Consider the following 22,380-nt stretch of genomic DNA (forward strand, 5'->3'; position numbering starts at 1 on the left):
TGACAGGGGGTCGGGGAGAGGGAATGGGGGGTTATTCTCAAGGCAAACAAACAAATTGGACGTTTTTAACACATCCTGATCCCTGCTCCGGCACTGCCGCAGAGCACGTAGCAGGAAAAAGTCTCTGCCATTTTACCTGAGTGCCTCAGATGGCTGTGAAAGCTTGATGATGACTTCAAAAGTATCCATACCTTTCCCCCTCTCCGTTTTCCCTGCTATCTCTCTAAATGTTGCCATGCACAAGTTGACCTCTATGTAAGCAAGGTAGAAGACAGGAATGAATCATAGTGGTGCTTATTAGTGAGATGTATATTCATCAGACTATAAGAGGTAAGCTCTCTGGGGTGACTGCTAATGCGTGTGACTCACACGCATCTGTAACAGCTGAGCGTTTTTGCGAGGCAAAGCACTTTCATAACACACAAACTACGGGGCATTGTTCTGACCACATGCAGAGTTGTGCCAGCTAATTGGCAAGTCATGCCAGTGAGCCCTACCTTATAATTTCAAACAAATTGGGTCATTCTCTTCCTTACGACCCCCACTCGCAAATGTATAATTTGAGGGTGCAGCAAAGATTGAAATTGTATGCAAATGTATCGACGTTTCAACAATTAAAGAGGTCGTCTTGATTTGTGTGGGCGTTAACTGCAGCGCTGGGGGCTTTTATACGGAAGTGATTCAGAATCTAATTTTACGACAGGGGATGAATAAAAGGTTTCCGAGGCTCACCTGTGTCCCATTGAGGCAGTGAATAGAGTCTGTTTGTGCACACTTCTGCTAAGAAATAGATTTTGATATGCTTACTCAGTGGTTTGAGGCCAAATATCAGAGCTCGGCATGAATAAACGTTCCATAGAAATGGGTGCATAATGAGTTTTCTCTGGGAATACCTCATTTAAATCAATTTAATCATCTCACTTACAAGATACGACAAAGGAATATATATTTTTATGGAGCTTTCATATGCAAGAAGGAAAACAGGCATGGAGCCATTGTTAAATTGAATGGATTATGGTGCTGTTGGTCAAAGCCAAGAGTGGGACTTACTGACCCATTTAATGTCCACTTCAAGTGAAGCCGCATGTTGGATGTGACTCCATCCACTCCCCCGTAATCCTACAAGAGATGATCTTGCCTCGATTGGATTTGACAAGAACTCAACTGTCTGTCACACATGGTCCCAACATCTCTTTGATGTGATTGCATTCCATGACGGAGTGAATCATGTAACACAGTTGTTTGCCCACTTGAGACATTTGGGGAAAAGGGAGAACGGCGCACAGTGGACACTGTGCGGGCTTTGAAATTCTCCCGAAGAAGAAACATCTGTGGTTAAATGGGAAAACCACCAGATCCTTTTGTTTTCTTTGAACAAAAAGAGGAAATTACAAGTCAACATTTATCACAGCTCAGCTCGAGCATCTACGTTAATAATAAGCCATGTTCTGTTGTACAAACACTGTGTTGAGCTTTCACATGTGCTCGCGATTATTTGGGCAAATCAAAGATGTTCTTTTCATTTATTTATTTCTTGTTTTTTAGCCAAGTGCTGCTCAAAGCACGTACCTTCAACTTTTACCACTCCAAAAGCATTCTTATAGCTTGTTTCGGTGCCCAGTGAAGCAGACACTGAAACGAGCATCAAGATATCACCGAGAGGGCATCTAGTGACAGCCAGGAAAAAGTGCCATCATTTATGTGTCAACATCGGCCATGTGGGAGGACAAGTTTATTGACATCTTGATGATCATCCTGGACCGTTCTCCCTCGCATTCATCGACTGCAACTCAACATACATTAGTCAGCAGCAGGCCAGCCTCACGTCTCAATAGGCAAGAAAAGAGAACGTGGACCGTGTTGACGTTAAAATAAAGATGTGCGAATACAGACGCCCTGAGGAGTTAATGCAGCACGTCAGGCACCGTGTGTTTCTAAACATAATCTAAAGGAAGATGGTTCCTTTGGGTGCTTCAGGGGGCTGACAGTGTGAATAAATACTTACAACACGTTTGTAAGGTATATTTTTTAAACACGCATGCATGCAATAAACCTAATGTTATTATTTGTGTCTTATTTTCAGGTTCACCTCTGATTTCTGTATCAGTAATCAGTGTCCATTCAGCAAATGAATAAATCCATTCAGCATGCAGCCGGTCTATACACAGATTATTCCAAGAATCCATGAAAGCTAAACTGAAAATAAATGCTGTTGTGTAGGCTGTTGCTTGACTGCTTAACAATCAGTTTGCTGTGTATAAACACATGATTACATGTGAAGACATGCTTCATTTTCATTTATTTGTTACATGTCAGAAAAGGTGATATCATGAACAGTTTTTAAGCAGCTGTCTGCAAATGCAAGATACTGCTTCAAATCATCTTATTTGAATTCTGTCTGTGTGACTTTCTGTTTTGTGCTAAAATAGGGACACACCTTGGTTGTTGTGAATTCCTCTGCTCCAAATGCACTTAAGATATGCAAATATTTAATTAAAACAAATCTGTTTAGTATCTGTCTTATTGGCAGTGGAGATACTTCAAACATGTTATTTAGACTTGGAAAAATAAATTAATGGTTTTTTTCTTCTTATGGTAGTATTCTACTCAATGCCACCGCTGCATGTTCATTTTGCTTTCCACCCGAGAGGAAGTTCTTTGTTCCAGTAAAGCCCGCCTTGGTCTGGCTATGGATGCTGTTCCACTGCTTGAGCCCTGTTTAGCAGCCCATGTCCTATCAATACAACAATAGATGAGCATACACGTAATAAATATTGAGCTCTCGGATAATCTGTGGAAAGGTTCCTTGACCTCTGTGGCTCATCACTGACTGCATTGAGCATTACGTGGACTTAGGACTCGGGGTGTGGAGGGGATTAGGATAATTACTGTTATTATATTCTCAGGGTAAGGACTATCGCAGGCCTAGGCTAGCCTCCCCTCAGCTCTTGACAGCTAAATTAAAAACATACGCTACTGATGTGACCCTGGGTGATTGATCTTTCTCCCATGTGTCTACCATCTCTTTTTCTCTTAGACAGAACCTTGAATCCTTACACTCCATCTACTGAGTGTAAAGTACTATTTTTTAATGACCGATGGAGATTTGGAGTTTCAGTATCACTTGGGGAATGATCTAACCTTGCCGCAGGACAGACTTTGCACCTGTCCGGGCCTGTATGTTTCCAGAGGTAAAAGCATATCCCTCCCTTTCTGTCATACTCTTTCTAAAAAAAAAGGGATATGCTGGAAGGGGTCCCTTGAGCCTTAGCACCAGGGATTCAGGGAAGGCCAGGATGGTAAACCTCCCCAAATTCCCTAGATACTGATCCCTTATGATATGGTAACTAGCTTCGAGGTGTTGTTTACCACAGAGTCCCATTCACTTCACCCCTCGAGATGCTTTCCTACACTCCAAAGCTTCCGTAACATATCTAGCACATATTAGATTTTCTAAATTAAAAATCAGTCAGCTGCAACACTTGATACATGATGGGAAATACCCGAGGAATATCAAAGCACACTTGAGAGCGACTAAAATCAAGATTTCAATGATGCAATTTACCAATATTGTCTGAAAAATAAATGATTTGGGTGTGGGTTCTTACCATGTGCTGGGTCAGGTGGGCCAAACTCCAGGTTGTATCTCAGGATGTAAAAATTATTCCACACATAGAGCTGGTTATCTCGCGGATTGTATTCCACAGCTGCAATGTACTGGTACTGGTTGGGAAAGTGGATATCAACGTATTCCCCACGGTTCTGTTTGGTATTGTAAATGTAGTCGATCAGGCTCTTGCTGACCTCACTTTCATTGTCTTCGTAGGTGGAGCGGACAACATACAGTACTCCACAAACCATGAAGGCATTGGAGGCTGAGCGCTTATCATAGGTCGTGTCCCAGGTCGCTTCAAACCGTAGCGTGTAGGGGTTCAACTGGCTGATGACGATCATGCCGTTGTTCTGCTCGGTGGCATAGATCACCCACAGCCCATTCTCATCTACTGCCAGGTCAATGTCGGTTTTGCCACCCCACTTGTAGGGCGACGTGTCGTGGTAGTTGGCATTATTGATGATCGCCTCACCACTTTTGATTCGAGTCCGCAGGTCAAACTTCACAATGTTGCGGGTGCGCTCTTTGTTGAAAAACACGGCACCGTCGTAGACCACAAATCCAGTCCCATCCACCCGGTGGGGCAGCTTGTAGGTGATGGTTTGCCGGGCATTTTGGAAGTCATCCAGGGAGGAATACTCGATGAGAGTGTCTGTCCTATAAGGAGTCCAAGGCATAAAGTAGATTTTGTCGCCAGCTTGCAGGGGGTCTTTGCACCAGGAACCCGCTTGTTGCTCCGCTTCAAATAGAAAGGAAGGTTCACCGACAGCTTTCAGAGTCCCAGGACAAAGAAAAACTAGCAATGGGAGAAGAGTAGAATAAGAAACAGACACAGGTTAACATGTGAAAATTAAAACAGACAAAACTATATGTAATGTTCATATTCTTTCTAATGTCTTCATTTTGTTTTACAGGTTGTCCACGATGAGTAAGGACAGACACAATAAAGAGTGGCCAAAACACAACTAACATCTATAGCCAATATTCACAAGCAGAATAAGGAGTTTGGTTTTATGCATAGAAAGAAAAAAAGGAGTAGAAAAGTTATTATGCATTATGTATAAATATATAAAGTAGTCTGAAACAAAAAGAAGCTTGGCCTCATGGACATTTACTGCTGGGAGTAGAACACAAATAAGGGGAAAAAGAACAGAAACAAAACTTAACAAAACAATTGGTCCTGTGAACAAAAAAAATGCAGCCAACTAAAATCACTTGGCAACAGACGGGAGAGGTTACGAGAGAGCAGGAGTCAGCACAGTCTGCACAATGTTTGCGTGTACTTAGATGTGTCTAGGTTACCACCTATTCTACTGTATATACCTGAGAGGCTTGTCATTACCAAGTGGTGCAAATGTCACAACCATTAAAATAAAAAGCAAAAAATGTCAGTAAGGGGTGTCTTGAGGTGTTTTGGCTGGTGCTCTGAGGCATAGGAGGCATGGGAATCAACAGAGAAAATAGCAGCAAGTGGTCAGGTGAGAATAATGGGGAGAAGAGTGAACAAGAGGGAAGCGGGGGGGCTTGGAGAGAAAAAGGGACAGGAGAAAGCAATAGCTTGGAAAAAGGGGCCAAGAAACACTGTTACCATGGCATGCTATGGAAAAGGGGTTGGAAGCCAGGCAATATGAGATTCAGCTGAGTAGCAAAAGCTCCCAGAGAAAATGAGGAGAGGAAGCCCCTTATGGACGGCAGCCAATACACCCCCATTTACATCTTTTGGCTGCTTGTGTGTCGTCTTTTTTATGGCCAACTCCACTTCCCTTGTTGCACTACACTGACCGTTAACATTACAGCTCGGGGGATTCTGACATTAACGTCTGCGATGGGTTTGTAGGGGCCACCATGGGAAAATAGGTAGTTTACAACCAGATGTCACAAAACAAGGAGCTAGGGTTTTGGATTGTGTCTGTTATTTACCTTTTTGCTCCACTTCTATTTTAAGCGTTGGAAGAGAGAATGAAAGGGTTGCAAGGGGAAAAAAAGAGATTAATATGATATAACTGTCAGAACTATGATTACATATGCAAAAACACGTTATGAGACATGGACAAAGGCGGTCAGACCTATTCAGAGAAAGTTGAAAAGTTGTTAGAAAGGTAACACACAACCATCAAGATCCTGCTTGAAAAAAAGCTGGATTAGAACATTGTAAATAATAAATTACACTATTTGGTTTATGGCACAGTGGTGGATGGATTTTGTCTTTGATAGACTGTCAACTTCCTGCAAGTATGAGCTATTGCAAAAGCATAACATCTGATATTCAGAAATTAAATCATTTATTTTTGTTGGATAAATAAGTAGAGCATTCTGAGATTCACATTGGAAATTACAAAGAAATATAGAAAAGTACCACCCTTTAGTTATAAAAATTGTTTAAATTTTTTTATAAATAAATAGAAACATTTTTGAGACTCAAAGCTATTTTATGATTGTCTAATTGTTTGTATATTAGCTGTTATGTACTTTTCTTTTTGAGGGCAACATAAAATAAAATGAATGAAAGCATGAGAGACAGAGCCATCATGTGAATACTACATGATGCACTTGTGTTTTTATTGTCATACATTTATTAATTTATGTTTAATATAATTGACCATGTTGCTTTCAAACTGAGGTATGAGTTAATCCACCCACCACTATCAACCAAACCTAATGCAACCAAAAAAAATGCAAACAAAATGTGTTTGTTTATAATTTGCTTTGTTTTTCTTTAAGAACGTTAAATATAGAGCAGTACACTTTAAACAAAAATACATTTAGATTTAAATATTGATTTAATTCCAATATCATATCATAATTCGGGACTTATACCTAGAAAAGTCTTGTTGTAACACTTAACAATTTTAAAGCCATATATACACAGAAAAAAACTGTGGTCTTATAAAGAAAGCAGATAATCGTCACTGGAACAAAATACATTAAGATAGTTTGTGTTGTTGAAATGTGTGTTTCATTCCAAAATATAACACTACAGTTTATTTGTTATTGGTGTTTGCTTGTGTCTGCTATAAATTAGTCAACATGTGCACATTCAAACTAGTCACCAAAGAAGCATTACCCAGTCCATTCATCTGAAATGTTTACGGCTGATTTGCAAAACATATCATTTAAAAAGTTAAATTAGTTCCAAATGCATTTTGTACTGCATGAAAACAACCAGCTCAGTTTAACTGCAACAACAAGACCAAAGATTCCTAAAAACACATTTTCAACAAATGTACAGAATTCTTGGGAAAACACGTTTCTCAGGTTAGTCCAAAGCCTCAGTCCGACTACAAGAGGTCCAAACTGGAACAGTTGAGATCAACAATTGGCTGTTATATTCAGGTTGTCAAGAAACAATTGTGTTAAGAAAAACCTGTTAGAAATCTTTTGTTTTTAAATGCTCATACATTTATTATTATTACATAGCGCTCAAGCTTTGGCCTTTCTTCGATGAAAGAAATCAACTAAAACTTGATTTATTCAAATAATTGATTATTTGAATAAATCAACAGATCTGTAAAACTGAGTTCCTCCTCAAGCAACGACTAATGGACTAAAGAGATTTTAGAGGGGGCAGCCCTACAGAAGCTCCAGTTTAGATTTAACTAGGAAACAAAGTGTGTTTGATTTAATTGTTGTGAAACGTATTTGTCTTAAAAAGTCACTTATATAGTCAGGCACATTGCCATCCAATATTATTTTATTTTAAATGACTTTTGCCAAGAAAATAGCAACCTTTTTGTTACTGATGGAGATGTTAATTTCCAAAGCACAGACTGCATGCGTCGGTTCTTCCGCCCTTTCCTCTATTGGTTTTTGCCTGTGTCAGATTTCAGTCTCGGATGGCTTCAAAACACAAAGGCTCAACCACAGAGAGCTTGCAAAGATCAATGTTGAAACACTAAATGTACACATTTTGGGCCAGTTTGCACCGTGGGATAATGTTAGCAATTGTAAACTAAGTTTCCCTTGAATCCTGCAAGTATCCAGCTCCAATTAGTGCAGGTTCATATTACAGCTTGGATCGGTTATAATTGTTGAGTCTGACCTTGGCTTCTGTGGCGAAAAAAGAGCAGTGGAAACTAGAGATTGAGAAGGATCCGTAAATGAATGCACGCCATTCTGCAGAAGAAATTCAAGTGTGTTGTAGCTAACTAAGAGATCAAACACTGATAAGAGGCAAACACATTAACAGTTGAGTTCCCAGCCACGAGGAACAGAAGAGGCAAGAAGAGGACAGGAAGAGATGCAGTAAATAAAACCTGGAAAGAAAAAGAGAACACGTGACGGATGACGTTAGTAGAAATTAAAAATTGCAATCAGTGTGGTCAGAAATCAGAAGTCAGTGGATGAAGAGAGTGAGTCAGATAGCCAAGGAAGTTTCCTGCAGATTGCACAGGGGAAGGGAAGAGAGTCAGTCACTTCAAATATAGCAACATTAAAACAAACCAACATGAGACACATGCCAACCCACACTAACCCCAAAGATCCTTAACTTTCTCCACTAGACATTGCAGGTTTTCTATTTCTATTCTGTTTTGGAAATTAAATCATAATGACTATTAATAATCAGGTGAACCGTCTTTATATGAATGGGTGTCTGCCGTCAACGGCAGACTGTGCTAGTGGCTGCAGTGTTTGATTTAAATTAAAGCATCATGTAAGCTACACTAAAGAGAAAAAAAGGGAAACAACTGAACATAAAAACACCAAAGGGGACCCAAAAATCATGCTGTTACAGTTTAACTTAAATTTTTAGAATCTCGCCATCGCTGTCACAAGGAGCTGGAGGGGGATACAGGCATTAGAATGTGATGAAAAATGGAAAAATTAGCATTAAGGACTGTTCATGCCCACTGGCATCGTCTCTACGTTTTTTTTTTGCAAATGTACAATAGGAATGGAAACCTTTTTTTCGGTTTCTTTCCCGGCATTTTTAAAAAATGTCTTTCACAGAGCGGTCTTTATGAAGAAGCGTCCCTGCTTTTATGTTGCCTGATTCAAGCAATAATGAGAGCCAATTCAGAGGGTGACTCAGTGCCAGGTGAAGGCAAAATTTACATTCTTGGCTGGAAAATGAAGATAATGTTGCTAATGAGGGCAGTTCATGACAAGAACCAAATTATCAAGCCAAAAGGATAAAAATGGTGGAAATGTAGGCAACTTGTTTCAAAGGCCACTTGCAAAGAAGTATAGAATCCCAAATTGCTTGTGTGATTATGCGAAGGCTGAGACAATGGCATTAATTAATTAAGTACCACACTATACTCATTCAGTCATAGAGACAGAAAACAACTGTTTATCATATTAGACGGCTGGCCATATTTTATGGCACAGACAGACTTTGAGGGGCAGCAGTTACAAGCCGAAATGAGGACACTTGTCCCGTCGTTGATCAGCTTAATGGAGATTTAATACGTCGTCTTGCAAAACAACTTCTCAAGTCTTGTATCCCAGCAAATCCAGGGGATCCTAAGCTCCTGAACCACTGCAATGTTTTAATCAGAAATCTTGGTATTTGGCACATGATCTATTCCATCCGAAAACTAGAAAACGGTGGTAAGGTCTTTGCTATCCCATGTGCAAACTGTAGAAAGGGTTTGCTCTGGTGTGGAAAAGCTCAGTAAATCTTCCCCTATGACTGCCTTTCTCTGCGCTGGTCTGACTCTACAAAATGATCTCGGGGTATAGTATATGGATCGTATTTTGGGGAAGAGGAGACAGAGAATTGGTAAGAGGGAGAAAAAGACATAACACGGAACTTGCCTATAAATCACAATCTATCACAGTTTACAACAGGACTGGAGTGGGGAAGGCTGAACTGGGCTCGTGTGGACTGGGTCAGACTGGGAGAACACTAAGCACTTACCAGGGCAGTTGCGATAGGATACATTCTGTGTTCTTGGTCCTATTCTGGTTGGGCATGGACCTTGAGAAGCAAAAAGACGGGGCTACAGACATGCATTGTTTGAAACTGCTGAGAGTGAAATGAGGACCTGTTTGGAGTTTTTTGTGGGGAAGACTTTGCCAGGACTGAGAGTCCTTGGGCAGAAGTTTAATGTTCACCACATTACACCAGTCTTGACTGTTTCCTGTGCAAGAGGAGGCAAAAAAACAGTGGGTGGACATGAGTGCACCTCGAGGCTAATCCTACTATTAAGTTTTGAGGTAACACAGCGAGACGTGGAATCAATATTTCACTTAACTATGAGGCATGTAAAACACTGTAAAATTAAGCTGTAAGGCATTTAAGGTAAAAGCTACATGATTTGGCTTTGGCTCAATAAGGTAGACTCAAATACTCATTATTGCTTATTCCATTTTTAATTACAGGTCCTCAAAGCCTTGGAGAGGTTAACCTTTAAGTTGTAATGAGTTTCACCATCTAATGATGATCACTAATGCATTCTGATTCCACACTGAAGGGAACAGCTTGGCCAGGTGTATTGAAATGAGCAATGTCAGAGAAATGTGTTGAATTTACAAAAAAATTCTGTGGAAGAAAGACGCTTTATTTATATTGTGGCTAAACTTCCCCTTTGAGTCGATTCAAAAGTGAAACACATTTAAAGATAACGATTTACAAAATAGTAATGTGAATCTACAAGAGCTGCCAAATGCTTCCCACTCTAATTATTTCAGTTCTACCTGATTAGTGATTCTGGCAATTGATCTAAATCTTTCTCATTAATCAGTTTGTAAAGGTTACCTGGGGTAACTTCCTTTACAAATTGCAAATGAACAGCATCTTAAAGGACAAAGGGGAATTTTAATTCAAAGGGCAATCTAAAGATTGTTTGGGAGCAATGAATATTTTAGCATCCACGGAGCAGGCAAAATGTTAACACTATCTCTTTAGATGAAATATTACCTTGTTGACTTACGAGTGGAGCCATTCTGTTCCGTTACATAATGAAACATCTGTTAACATATTTCAACACCTGTTGTATGGATGTATATTAAGCCATCAAGGTGAGCTGTGTTTCGCGCCTGATAGACTCTCCGTACCAGACGAGAGTAATGAAACATCACGGAGAGTCAGCATGACTTCCTCTACCCTCGCTCTATTTGGCTACCTCATAACCAGGCTCGCCGGTCGGCTGGAAACACGGTGTGCACATCAATAATGAAGGCAGTACAGAAAGAGGACCAAAGGGTTTTACAGGTCATATTTCATGAAAAGTTCATGGTGTGACACAGATGGAAGAAGAGACAGAGGAAAATGGTGCTGGAAGGTGTTGCACACAAAGAGAGCAGACTGTCTGGAAAAGGCAGGAGGAAGAAATGATACGGGATATGATATAGAAGAGAGATAGAGAGGATGGGAGTGTGTGTGTGTGGGTGTGTGTGTGTGTGTGTGTGTGTGTGTGTGTGTGTGGAGGGGGGGGCCGGACGGAGGGGGATGGAGGAGGGAGGGTTTTCAATTCAAGACAGAGGGGTCAAACTTACTGTAGGGCACACACTCATACTGGACCTCCAGGTACTTGTAGGTCCCTGGGCAGGGGTCAGGGAAGACATCTGAACCTGTGATCACGATGCACTGGGTCCGGTTGTTGCATCTGGAAACAAACACATGGAAACAAATTTAGCAAAAACAGCCTAAATACATAGTCTGCCGTGAAGAGGATTACACATGTGTTATTATACTCAGTGCTGGTCTTGGGTCTTCTTTGCTGTGTGCATAGTGTAAAAGAGGTCCTTTCTACTCTGTGTCTTTTTCAAGACGTTAGATAATCTGTCTGAATGTGTATGGGCCATTACGAAAAAAAAAAAAGGCTCTGAAACATTTTTCCCCTTTTGCTATAATATAATATTACATATCTAGCCAATAACAGGCCAAAAGTGTATTATATTCCTGGTTTCCTAAATACATTTTAGCAGTTACACGCTGCATCTGTTCTTTAACATTGTCCCTGCAAGTGGTGATCAAATTGTATCAGAACTGGCTACTGTGTGTGTGTGTGTGTGTGTGTGTGTGTGTTGTTATATACATAACTTCTATATTGCGAATATACCTCTGTGAATAAAACTAAATATATAAATTAAATGTCCATGAACTGCACAAATGAAAGCAACAAATGTCGGTGAATAAGGTATGCATCCGTATCCGCCCAGGACTAAAATTGCATCGGGACCTGATGTGATTTGTGGATTTGATCCCCCGCATCTGTGCTTGGTGGGGCGCGTTTACACAGAATAAACAAAAGTCTGTGTTTCACTTAAATGTCCCGTCTTATTGATTTGAGCTCGCTCCTTCACTGACTGGTTCGACACACACTGAGCAGCGAGATGAGGCTCTTGAATGTTCACTCAAAATGCCATCAGGACCGACATTAATGATTTCCACAGCAGCCTCCACAGTTCCCGAACCGGAAGAGCAAAAAAAAGTTAAATGACCAGAATTAGATGTATTTTGCGAAATGTGTGAATTGTATAATGTTCATTTATATTTTTAAGGGAAACAACAACTTATATATAAATATTAGAAATCACACAGAGGACCTACGCTGTTACTAGCTATCACAGACATACATACAATATTTTTATTTCACCAGCCATGCAAAGCAGTGTCAAAAGTTAATTTCAGTCGCTGCCTTGAACATCTGGAGAGCAGACGTTCTAATTGAGCTTGTGGTGTGCTATGAAGCCCGGGGAATTGCAGGTGACCGCCCTTTTGCTGTACTGAAATCATGATAATGACATCTATACTCCCGGCAAGCCCACTTTGCTACCAAGGGGACTAAAAATTCTATTGGCAATGTGAGGAGCCGGATCGATAACACTGTTCTGCTGATTTAGCAGGAACCAGAGATAATATTTGTTTCTTCTCATCACAAACCAGTGAGCCCATTTACAGCAGATCATTGGAAAATGTATTACTGGTTGTAGTGACTTGTGCTTTGGGTTTTGCCCTTGCTTTTGGGCCGCTGAGGTAATCACCGCTCTGTGTCTAAATGTTAATAATATAATATTAGGTAGTGCAGGGGGACAGTTGTGAGTGGCTTTCTGTTGGGATGTATAGCATTGAGGTATGCAGGGAGGGGTGGAAATTGTTTAGCTGTCAGATTGAAAACAACCATATTTTAGCTGCGTGCCATGAATACGTGCAGTGCATTATGGTTTACAGCACACGCAAAATTACTCAGCGACTTAAATAAACGGCTCCTGTGTTGAAATTAAAAAAGGAAATAAACTAAATCACAATAACGGCAGGGAACGGAATTAGCCATTACTTGTTTCTCCTTTTTTTAAAACAAGAAAAGCAATTCATCACCCACTTCCTCCTGTTCTATTTTTCCCAATCAGCATGTTATACAATTAAAATAGTTCATGCATTTTTTTTTCCCCTAAATACATTTAATAGAGAATTTAATTTCGCCAAAATAATAAAAGTATTTTTTTGCTTTTGGCAATGTTTAAGCTGTTTGTTTTTTGTGTTTGTTTTTAACACAAAGCCATAATGACACAATCTGTGTGTCAATATCTGCGTGTGTGCATCTGTGTTTATTGAAGGTCTCAAGGGACATTCCACTTTATTAATGACCCTCACGTGTGATACCAGATGACAATATCAGCATATTGTATTTGTTTTTATGGAAATGCATTCCATGAATTACTGTTTGGGAATTAAAACAGGCACCTCATGCTGGGCCCATAATACGCCGCTTGTTTTTGTGGGTAATATTTCATGACTCCGCAGCACTTTCCATATATTATATGGTCACTTTGATGATTTTGTCCCCTTGCTCATGCATAAGCATATCATGCAGGAGCAATATAAATTACAGTGCTTTATCTAACAGATTCCAATGAGACTGCGAAATGACTGCCTGGTTTATATTAGGCATATGAAACAGAATAATATCAAAAATAAAATTCATGACACTAATGAGACATAGACCTGCCATCGTTTCTCAGGCAAATGTATTAAACAACAGGACATAAGCACTGGGGAAAAAAACACCTCATATTTCTTTGGAAACAATGTTGACATAAGTGTTGATAGCTCTTTCTGATATATTGCCCTAATTTTAGAGCTGTGGAGCAGGAGTGCCCTGTGCTATTGGGATTGTGTGACTCTGATTCCTTCTCATCCGTGAAACCTTGAGCGTCTCTCGAGACCAACTGAAAAAGCCCTAATCACTTCTCCTATGCATAGTCCTAGTCCTCAGTTTGAGAGAGAACATGTTATTGAAATTCCGCCCATAAAATTCAGCATTTGGGCCTGCCAGGGTTCAGGTCTCAAAGTGCACACTAATTAAATACTTGTAAAATATGATATCTCTGACAATCTTTTGATACTCTGCGGCTATATAGCAATTAATCATGTACATAATGAATATTAAGTCAAAGGAAGATTTTCTTCACTTTCCTCCACACTTAAACGTTCTATTTCTATAAATACCTCGACTGTTGAACAGGATTTTACTAAAGAAGAAAAAGTGTAAAGAGTATTTATTTGATCTTGTTATGGAAGAGAAATGATAATTAGCCCTCTGGAAAAAGGAAGGTTACCATTTCAGGAGTGACATTACCAAGTTGTGTGGTAAAATATTTGTATGAGCGTATATAAAAAAAAACAACACACAATGCAATATTTTTTGTGTTGTCGTTGTAAGTCTACAACAGGTGTGACACGATTTAACAAAGGCTCGTCCAGCCTCGCCTAACTCCAGGTTTAAAGTCCACAGTGGCTAAAAAATCATGTACATATATATATATTTAAATTAAATGTTCAGCTTCTAAAAATAGTTGTGACATAATTTATTCTCGACGAAGACTAAAATGAGAGCAGGTTGGAGCTACTTTCTGCTTTGATTGCCTCCATTTCCCCGACCAGCCTGTTAATCACACTGAAGTATTCCAAAAGTAATCCTATCACATCTCTGACCTTTTGGGAGAGGCAGACATGAGTACAATTAGAGTGTCACAGAAAATGCTGTTTGGATTTGATGCAAATCTCCTTTAAAAATGATCACTCCCTGCTGACAGCGAGAAAGGGTGCGATAAGACTACAACAAGGTGTAACTGATAGCACTCCTGATACCATGTTTCCACATGCAATTTAACCTTTTCCACTGCCATCATAAAGCATGTCAGAGGGATAATTGGACTTGAATTTAATGTGCCAAATAAATAATAAATTGAATATAAAAAAATCTACTAATTATATATTCCTTAACAAACCATACCATGAAAATTGAAGACTGTAATCTAGATATTTTTCCCACTCATCCCTCAACAGGTACAATGTCATTTTAATCGTTGCTGCTGTAAAAGCTCGTAATGGGACTTTGTTGTATTTAAAATTTAAGTTTGAAGTATATTTTATTCACAATTTACTCATCAGCATTTTTAACAAAATGTACAAATGTAATTTAATTTGTGAATAAGACACACGGGCCAATATTACCTGATACAATATGCGATGCAGCTAAATGTAGAAACACTCTTCACTTCACATAATTTGCCCACCAGAAAACAAAAATGTCTTTCTGCAAAATGCTTAGTATGTTATATCTTGGATACAATTGTCAAATATTAACATGAAACAATAACAACATTTTAAACTCTATGAGGCAAAGGACGACGCCCATCAAGTTGACCATTATTATGAATGGTCGTGTCTTTATGCCTTTCAATGCACTGCTTTTTAAGTGGAGGTCCGACGGTCTCTCATGATGTGACACATCACGTCTGCTCATGTGACACGTCTAGTTCAGACTGAGGACATCATGCTCCTAAATGCCTGAATCTTCAAATGTTCTGCCCCTCCTGCTCAATTTTCTATCCCTCAACTCTCCAGCGTTCAGGAAGCTGAAGCAGCCATTTGTAATTCAGAATATGAAAAAACAGCATCAGCAGTGAAAACAATCGCTGTGTAACTGGAGGAGAAAAGCGACATGAGTGAGGGGAGCACATTACAGAAAAAGGCACAATCTACTTCCTGGTGCTCCCAGTTTGAATTTCAATCAAATTAGCGTCTCTTAAACTCAAAGTGACCCGTCTAGCTCCATTTCATCTGAAATGCTGATGAGGTTCATGGCACAATTATCAAGGCAGACATCTCTCTCAAAAGGCAAGTCTGTTTATAGCAGACAGGCCGTTTGAAAAATGAAATCATTTCCAGGGCCACAAAATGACAATCTGTTGCAAAAAGTACACAAAGCAAACACCCAAGCACACATGCTTGATGTATAATCACCTCCAATATCAGTACATTTAGACCATTTTCTACGGGGGTGGCCCAATAATGTTTCAGGAAATAGCTCGTTAGAAATTAACCATTAGCATCCTGCTTTCAACTTGAGGTCCGACCCAATATCCGGGTTAGACATCCTAGAAAGTTGTAATTACTGTCATATGCTTGTGTTTACGCTATATTTACTGGCGCTGCCAATGGTGCACAATGGGGGGACTCCAGACCCGGGAGGATGTGACTCTCATCCGTTCATCTTATCTATTGATTTTTAAACCAGCCAAGGTATATTGCTGTGCCACTAATGTCAATGGAAATACTATTGTGACATTCTGCAGGTCTAAATGTGACCTTTATACACAGCAAAATGCAATTTTAGCACACCCACGCATGAAGCCAAAGCTACACAGGAATGGCATAAAAACAACGTTGATGCTCTGGTGTGGCCGAGTCAGTCCAGATCAAGGACTTGTGACTGGACCCGATGATCCCTCTGCGACTTGGCGGAGCTCGAGCAGTTTAACAAAGAAGAACGAGGAGGCAGTGTTCAGATGAGCAGAGCAGATAGAGACTCAAGGCAGCAGTGCTGCTCGAGGTGCAACTATTCAAACGGGACTTGGAAGGGGTGAAAGCACTTGTTTTTCATTTCGTAATTTTAATAAATTCAGAAGACTTTGTAATATGTTTTCAATTTGATATGAGAGCATTTATTTCTGTCGATCAGAAGTAAGACATGTTTTTTTATATATCCAAATTACCATAACACATGAGAGGGGATTCATCCATGTTAAAGTCACGATTTTTGACTTTTGTCAATGCAGTTGGGTATTTTTTTTTTTTTGTCAGTCATCAAACTGTATGGACCATGACAGATTTGTATTTACAGATTATTATACAGAACGGTCTCATTTAAAAACGCAGACATTGTTACACTATTATTATTGTCAAATAGAGTTAGGCTATATTCCTAAAAATAAATGTCACATTTTATATTGCAATTTTGTTCATGAATTAGTTAATTGTCCGAAAACTGAAATGTGTTTAATGATCAAATAATCCGGCATACTTGTTTGTTTTGGGCATCAAATACATCAATACGTTGACGCAGCAAAAACAAAATCTAATTTCATCATAGATTTGTCCCGCACATCGACTATGCCCACATTGGTCTGAAACATCAAGACGGTAAAACGATGGTATAGAAAAAAATGTTGCTAGTATATATTGTCCAATCATGTTGCCGGAGTCAGTAATATAAGATGATATAACATGTGTGCCAATATAATCTTGAGCTGAGAGCAGTTTCATGGCTCATGAACTTGTGTACACCCCGAGCTTAATCTGGATCTTCATGAAATCTTAATCTGCGGCGCTTTAAATAAACACTAACAGAGAGGAAGAACAAGGCTGTGTGCTGTCAGGCGGCAGCAATGGCGCTCCTTGGAGAGCCTCGCAAGCAGTCCTGTCACTGATATAAATAGTGGAAGCAGCAGCATTTACTCTCCAGAGCTGCTTCACATTTATTGACAATTGCATGCTAATATTACTGGGTCATTTCAACATTGCAAGTCAGATGTTAACAAGCCTATTAACTTAATAATGTTTGTGGAAAAAACAACTGTCACATTCAAGCTGAGGATATCATTACAAGATAAAAAAAAAACCTTTCAAATACCCAATGGTGAATGTTAATGATGGTTTTAATGATAATGATGAACTAACTTGCCGTCCTCTAATCGCACAAATGATTTTCACATTGTCTGTTTGAGAGCTATCGGCTTTGATCATTGGTGTCAATGATATGCTCCGTGGAAAACCCACGATCCACAAGCACGGCAGGACCCGGCCATGTTACGTTACTGTGATCAATGACCTTGTTATCCAATACTTCAGATGAAGCTCATTAGTCAAGGAGAAATCAATGGATTTAAGCCATTAGTCAAGATGTGTCATTGTCATCTTTACTACTCCTCAAGCGACTAGATTTAAATAGTAAGTAAGCGCCAGATGGTTCATGCATGCGCCACTAAATGTATTACAAAACAATAGATTTAAATTACAGTTTTAATCTCGAAGATGTGTGGGCAAGAACGTGTTGTGGATCCGATCATTATCATTATCATCAGTGCTGATGAGGAAATGTAATTATTAAGAACTAAAAATCCTGAAAAGGAGAACATTAAAAAAATCACCTCGCTGAATATTATTATCAATGAATTAATTATTTTAAACTGTACTGCCATGCAGTTTCACATCTGCTGGGGAGGTGTTCACGTGAAAAATTCCTGCACAGATTATCACCCACTTGAGTCAACTAATTGCTTGCAGCTGAATGTTCTAATTGAGCCACAACCGTCCTAGGGCTATTTTCATAAAATCATTGTGCTCATGAATATAATATGCCAGCCAGATATAAAAACAACTTGGAGTGCCAACAGGATCTATCAAACTCAGTGATGCCTCAATCCAATTCTCCACACTTCAGGACCACATTAATTTCGGATGTTTAAAAGTGAACACAGTTTTCCACACAAGTGCTAATGTGATTTTTCCCACACACTTAAATTTGTAGGCCAGGGTAATTATGGCGACAAATAATTTTGGCTCTTCAATCATTTCTTGATGGAGACTGTACAGTTGAAAATACTTTCTCTTTTTTTTTGTTTCCCATACGCAGTGTGTGTGCAGTGGCTTGCCCCACATATGGAACATTTCAGCTGGGTGAGCCTCAGCGGGAGCCAGAGAGCCGACCGGAGGTTTGACTTGTGCAGAAGTGAAGGGCTCAGACCTTGAAACAAACACTGCATTCCAAATAGGCAGAATACAAATTTTAAAAAATCACCACATTTCTTGTTTGAGGATAATTCTATTTGGCAGCAGAGGCATTACATTTGCTTCTTATTTTTAGTTGATTCCTGGAGATAAATAGACAAGAGATAATAAAATCACTAATTAGTCCCATATGCAATCTTGGGCATTTGTCAAGCTGTCGTTGAATATATTTTTATGACTGTTTTAAGTTTCTTCACCGATTATGCAAACACTGCTTTTGTGATATATACCTACATAGGAATTAAACTGGCTTCATTTCACGTAAATTAACATAAATAACATAAATCAGCTCGCACACATTCAATGGTGATATATCTCAAAGATTGTCACACTGACAAAGGAATGATTAATGTATGGCACTTTATGGAAAGATATGCCACTCACTTTGTGTCTTTGTGTCTTTTGGATTTCTTCCCGTGGTATCAGATGGGAACTCTTATAAGGTTCTTTTTGTGTGATTTTTTTGAACCCACGCGCCTGACAGAGACCGTTTGTGTCACACAACACTTTCTTTCGAACACACATATTTCTCTCCTTGCTCCGAGTACAATAGCACAGCAGTGACATTGAAATGCAAAAAAAAAAAAAAAAGACATTAGAAATAACGTCTGAACTGTGTCCTCTGGCACGATCAGGATATGTATATGAGGAGAGAGCCAGCATCCTCTGCAGACGCTGGTGGAGAGCCTTTCTACGAGACCGTATGGGATTTGTTGTCAGGTGGCTCCTGCTGGGTCAGTATTTGTGCTTTAGTGGACTGTTTTTGTACGAGCAAGGCTGAGGGCAGCGTAATACACGGGGCCACAAGCGGGGAGCAGGCAGGCTACAGCTTTTCAAGACAGACAACGTGAGTCAGCTATCTGACTTCATCAAATAGGGCTTGACAATAAACCCCCTGAATACAAGGGCTCCACTGTTTTATTTCATTTTTTTTTATTTTTTTATTTCCCAAGGCGGCTTGCCAGAGTTGCTGACGGCCTCATACCGTCCAATTTCTCTCTCCACGGCGCTCATATGTCATTCCATCCTGTGCACTTTGGCTCGGATGGCATCCCTATGTGACAACTGGTCTCATGTATACAGTGTTACCAGTGGAACCCCACCGCGCGAGTCTACGCACCTCTGTGGGTGCGCTTTGCACAATAAATCATCCTTCTTTGCACATGAGTGACAGAGACAGTGGCTTCACAATGTGGGACTTCCCTGTGGTCAGTGATCAATCTGCCCTTGATCTGACCAAAATGAGCGCAAATACAGAAGAGCATTATCATAATATTCAGGAAATGCCAGGGGTTGGAGATGTATTCAGATCATTTACTCAAGGAAAAATAACAATATAATACTATAAAAGTACCGAATTACAAATATCAATAGTTAACGTTGAAGTTGAGTCAGAGAACAGAAGTGTTATCAACATAATGCACTTTAAGTATCAAATATAAATATAGTCTTAATGCTTATTTCTTTCTTTAAATCATGATTATGTTATATAATTACATACGTTATTACTATTTTATACATAATCTTTAATCATATACTTTGTATGTAAAAAATCAAAATCGAAAGAGTAGTACAGCTGTTAAATAATTGGAAAAAGGAGCATACTTGTTTCTGAATTGTAGTAAAATTGTACCCTATTAATGGTATTTGAGTTAATGTACTTTGATATATTTTACCACAGAGAAATGTTACGAATGAAGCACGTTTCGGACTTTAGATGAAGGCAAATAATAATTAATTAAACTGTTTTCTTAAATTCAATTTCATAATTTTTAGACAATCTAAAATGTATTACTTAGCGTTTGATATACCTATGAATAAAGTAGATTACCAACTATCCTTTCAACATCACCGCATAAGATGGTTGCCTTATGGTGATGTTTATAAATGGATTGACAACATATTCATTTATTATTATTAAATATATAGCGAAAGCGTCCTTTTCTTTCTGTGTGACACACACACACACACACACACACACACACACACACACACACACACACACACACACACACACACACAATGTACTTAATCTGGAAAGCACAATCATATCCAACAGAGTAAATTACAATAGACAGAATAATGGCCTCCTGCAAGCCGGATCTGATCTGCAGTTTGTCAAATCAGTTTGTCAAATCAGGAAAGACTTTGTTATTCTGAATATTGTTGAAAGGTTAATTTGTTATGTTCACATTTTTGTATGTGAATTTGGTGTGTATTGTGAGTTTATTAGTGTGGTTTCCTGACACTTTTTTTTCATTTTTTTTTATCTGTTCTCTTCATTTTATCAGAACTGCTTTAGGTTTCTAATTCTCTTTTGTTCAGGTTCAGCTGTCTTAGGAGATGCTAACATTAATGTCTTGTAAGTTATTGATGCTGACCGGATACCTATTTGAACTCCACGCTTACATTCACCGATATTCGGTGGAGTAAATTTATCCAACGGCAGCCGTGTTTTTTAGGATTTTTTTTTTAAGGATTTTACTCCAAAAGGTTAGCGATGCAGAGGATTTGTTTTTAAACACAGGAAAAATGGATGCCAACAGAGACAACCAAAAAAAAATGAAATATTTGACAGAGGTCCAAATCTGGTTGCTCGAGGCAACTCGGCACCTGTTGAGCCCTGACAATTACTTTCCAAGGGCCCTGTAACTTTGGCAGATATCTCATTTTGCGATAATGTGTTTCATACTGCTCAGATGTGTCTTCCGTGTTACCTTTGTGACATGATCTTGTAGGCATCTGGAAGATAGCAGTTGACGTTCTCCATCTGGAAAGGGTCGGCGTCGCAGATCTTGTCGTCCGTTCGGCCATAGTTGGCACTTTCAATCATTATGACATCACTTCCGGGACACCGCAGATCGATGGGGTAACCCTCGCAAGACAGCTCTCTCCGTACTAAGCCGAATGGCAGGGCAGCTCGACTAAACCCTGAGGAGGAAGAGAGAGGGAGAGAGAATGAGAGAAGAGCTCTATTAGTACAAATTGAAAAGCGATGTATGAGGTGTCAGGATATATATATATATATATATATATATATATATATATATATATATATATATATATATATATACATACATTAAAAGCAGCATTTTGTGCGTGTTCATTCCATTTCAATCAAACGGCTGCAACTGTTTGGCGAGAGGAATCATGCTGATATGTGGATAGTGGACCTTGGACTGCACTACGAGCCTGACATACATCAGAATATTGAGTGAACATTTCAGATCTCAACCGCACCAGTGAGCTAATGGTGTTAGTATGTCATCCCCATGCCTGACTGGTCCCGGAGAAAATCGATAAGTGTCATTAAAGTCTAGTTAGTCGGCGAAAATGTCTGGAGAGTTGTAACCCCTTACGGTCATCTATGTACAGTAAGCACACCGATACGACACTAATGATCAAAAGAAATTCCATGGAGAATTCATATGAATTCAATTTTATTAGAATAGAATATTGCTTTTTTTGGGTCATTTTGGAATATTTTTCTTTTAAACAGTTTTAAACCACATTGTCTTTGTTGTACTATTGTTCTGTGTTTCATTTAGCCACCGCACAGTCTGCCACTGGAGACTTGTGGTTTACTTGCAAAGCTCTTTTTTCTAACTAAAATGAAAAAGTACAACAAGCATTTGTACAACATGGGTGTAATTGAATCCACTTTGCAGTGTTGACAATGGAAGGGCGGGCTATCGACACACTGGGAAAAAAGGTTGTGTGTGTGTGTGTGTCACTGACAGTGTGG

At 39.3% G+C, this 22,380-nt stretch overlaps 1 protein-coding gene across 37 annotated transcripts in view; it reads right to left on the reverse strand.

Moving 5' to 3' along the window:
• Positions 1–22,380, reverse strand: part of adgrl2a (adhesion G protein-coupled receptor L2a) — a 101,232-nt gene that overhangs the window by 30,601 nt on the left and 48,251 nt on the right. For 21 of the 37 annotated variants that reach the window (XM_068591702.1, XM_068591720.1, XM_068591714.1 and 18 more), the window contains exons 3-7: positions 21,353–21,566; positions 11,054–11,163; positions 9,474–9,533; positions 5,534–5,548; positions 3,609–4,409 (exon numbers count right to left, since the gene is read on the reverse strand). In XM_068591702.1, the coding sequence (XP_068447803.1) occupies positions 3,609–4,409; positions 5,534–5,548; positions 9,474–9,533; positions 11,054–11,163; positions 21,353–21,566 (1,200 nt within the window). The remainder of the gene's footprint in view (positions 1–3,608; positions 4,410–5,533; positions 5,549–9,473; positions 9,534–11,053; positions 11,164–21,352; positions 21,567–22,380) is intronic. The other 16 variants (XM_068591722.1, XM_068591734.1, XM_068591718.1 and 13 more) reach the window with 3 other exon arrangements.

The sequence above is a fragment of the Clinocottus analis genome, unplaced genomic scaffold (genome assembly GCF_023055335.1).
Source record: "Clinocottus analis isolate CAN_PGR_092001 unplaced genomic scaffold, fCliAna1.0.p SCAF_25, whole genome shotgun sequence".
Classification (NCBI taxonomy): Eukaryota; Metazoa; Chordata; class Actinopteri; order Perciformes; family Cottidae; genus Clinocottus; species Clinocottus analis.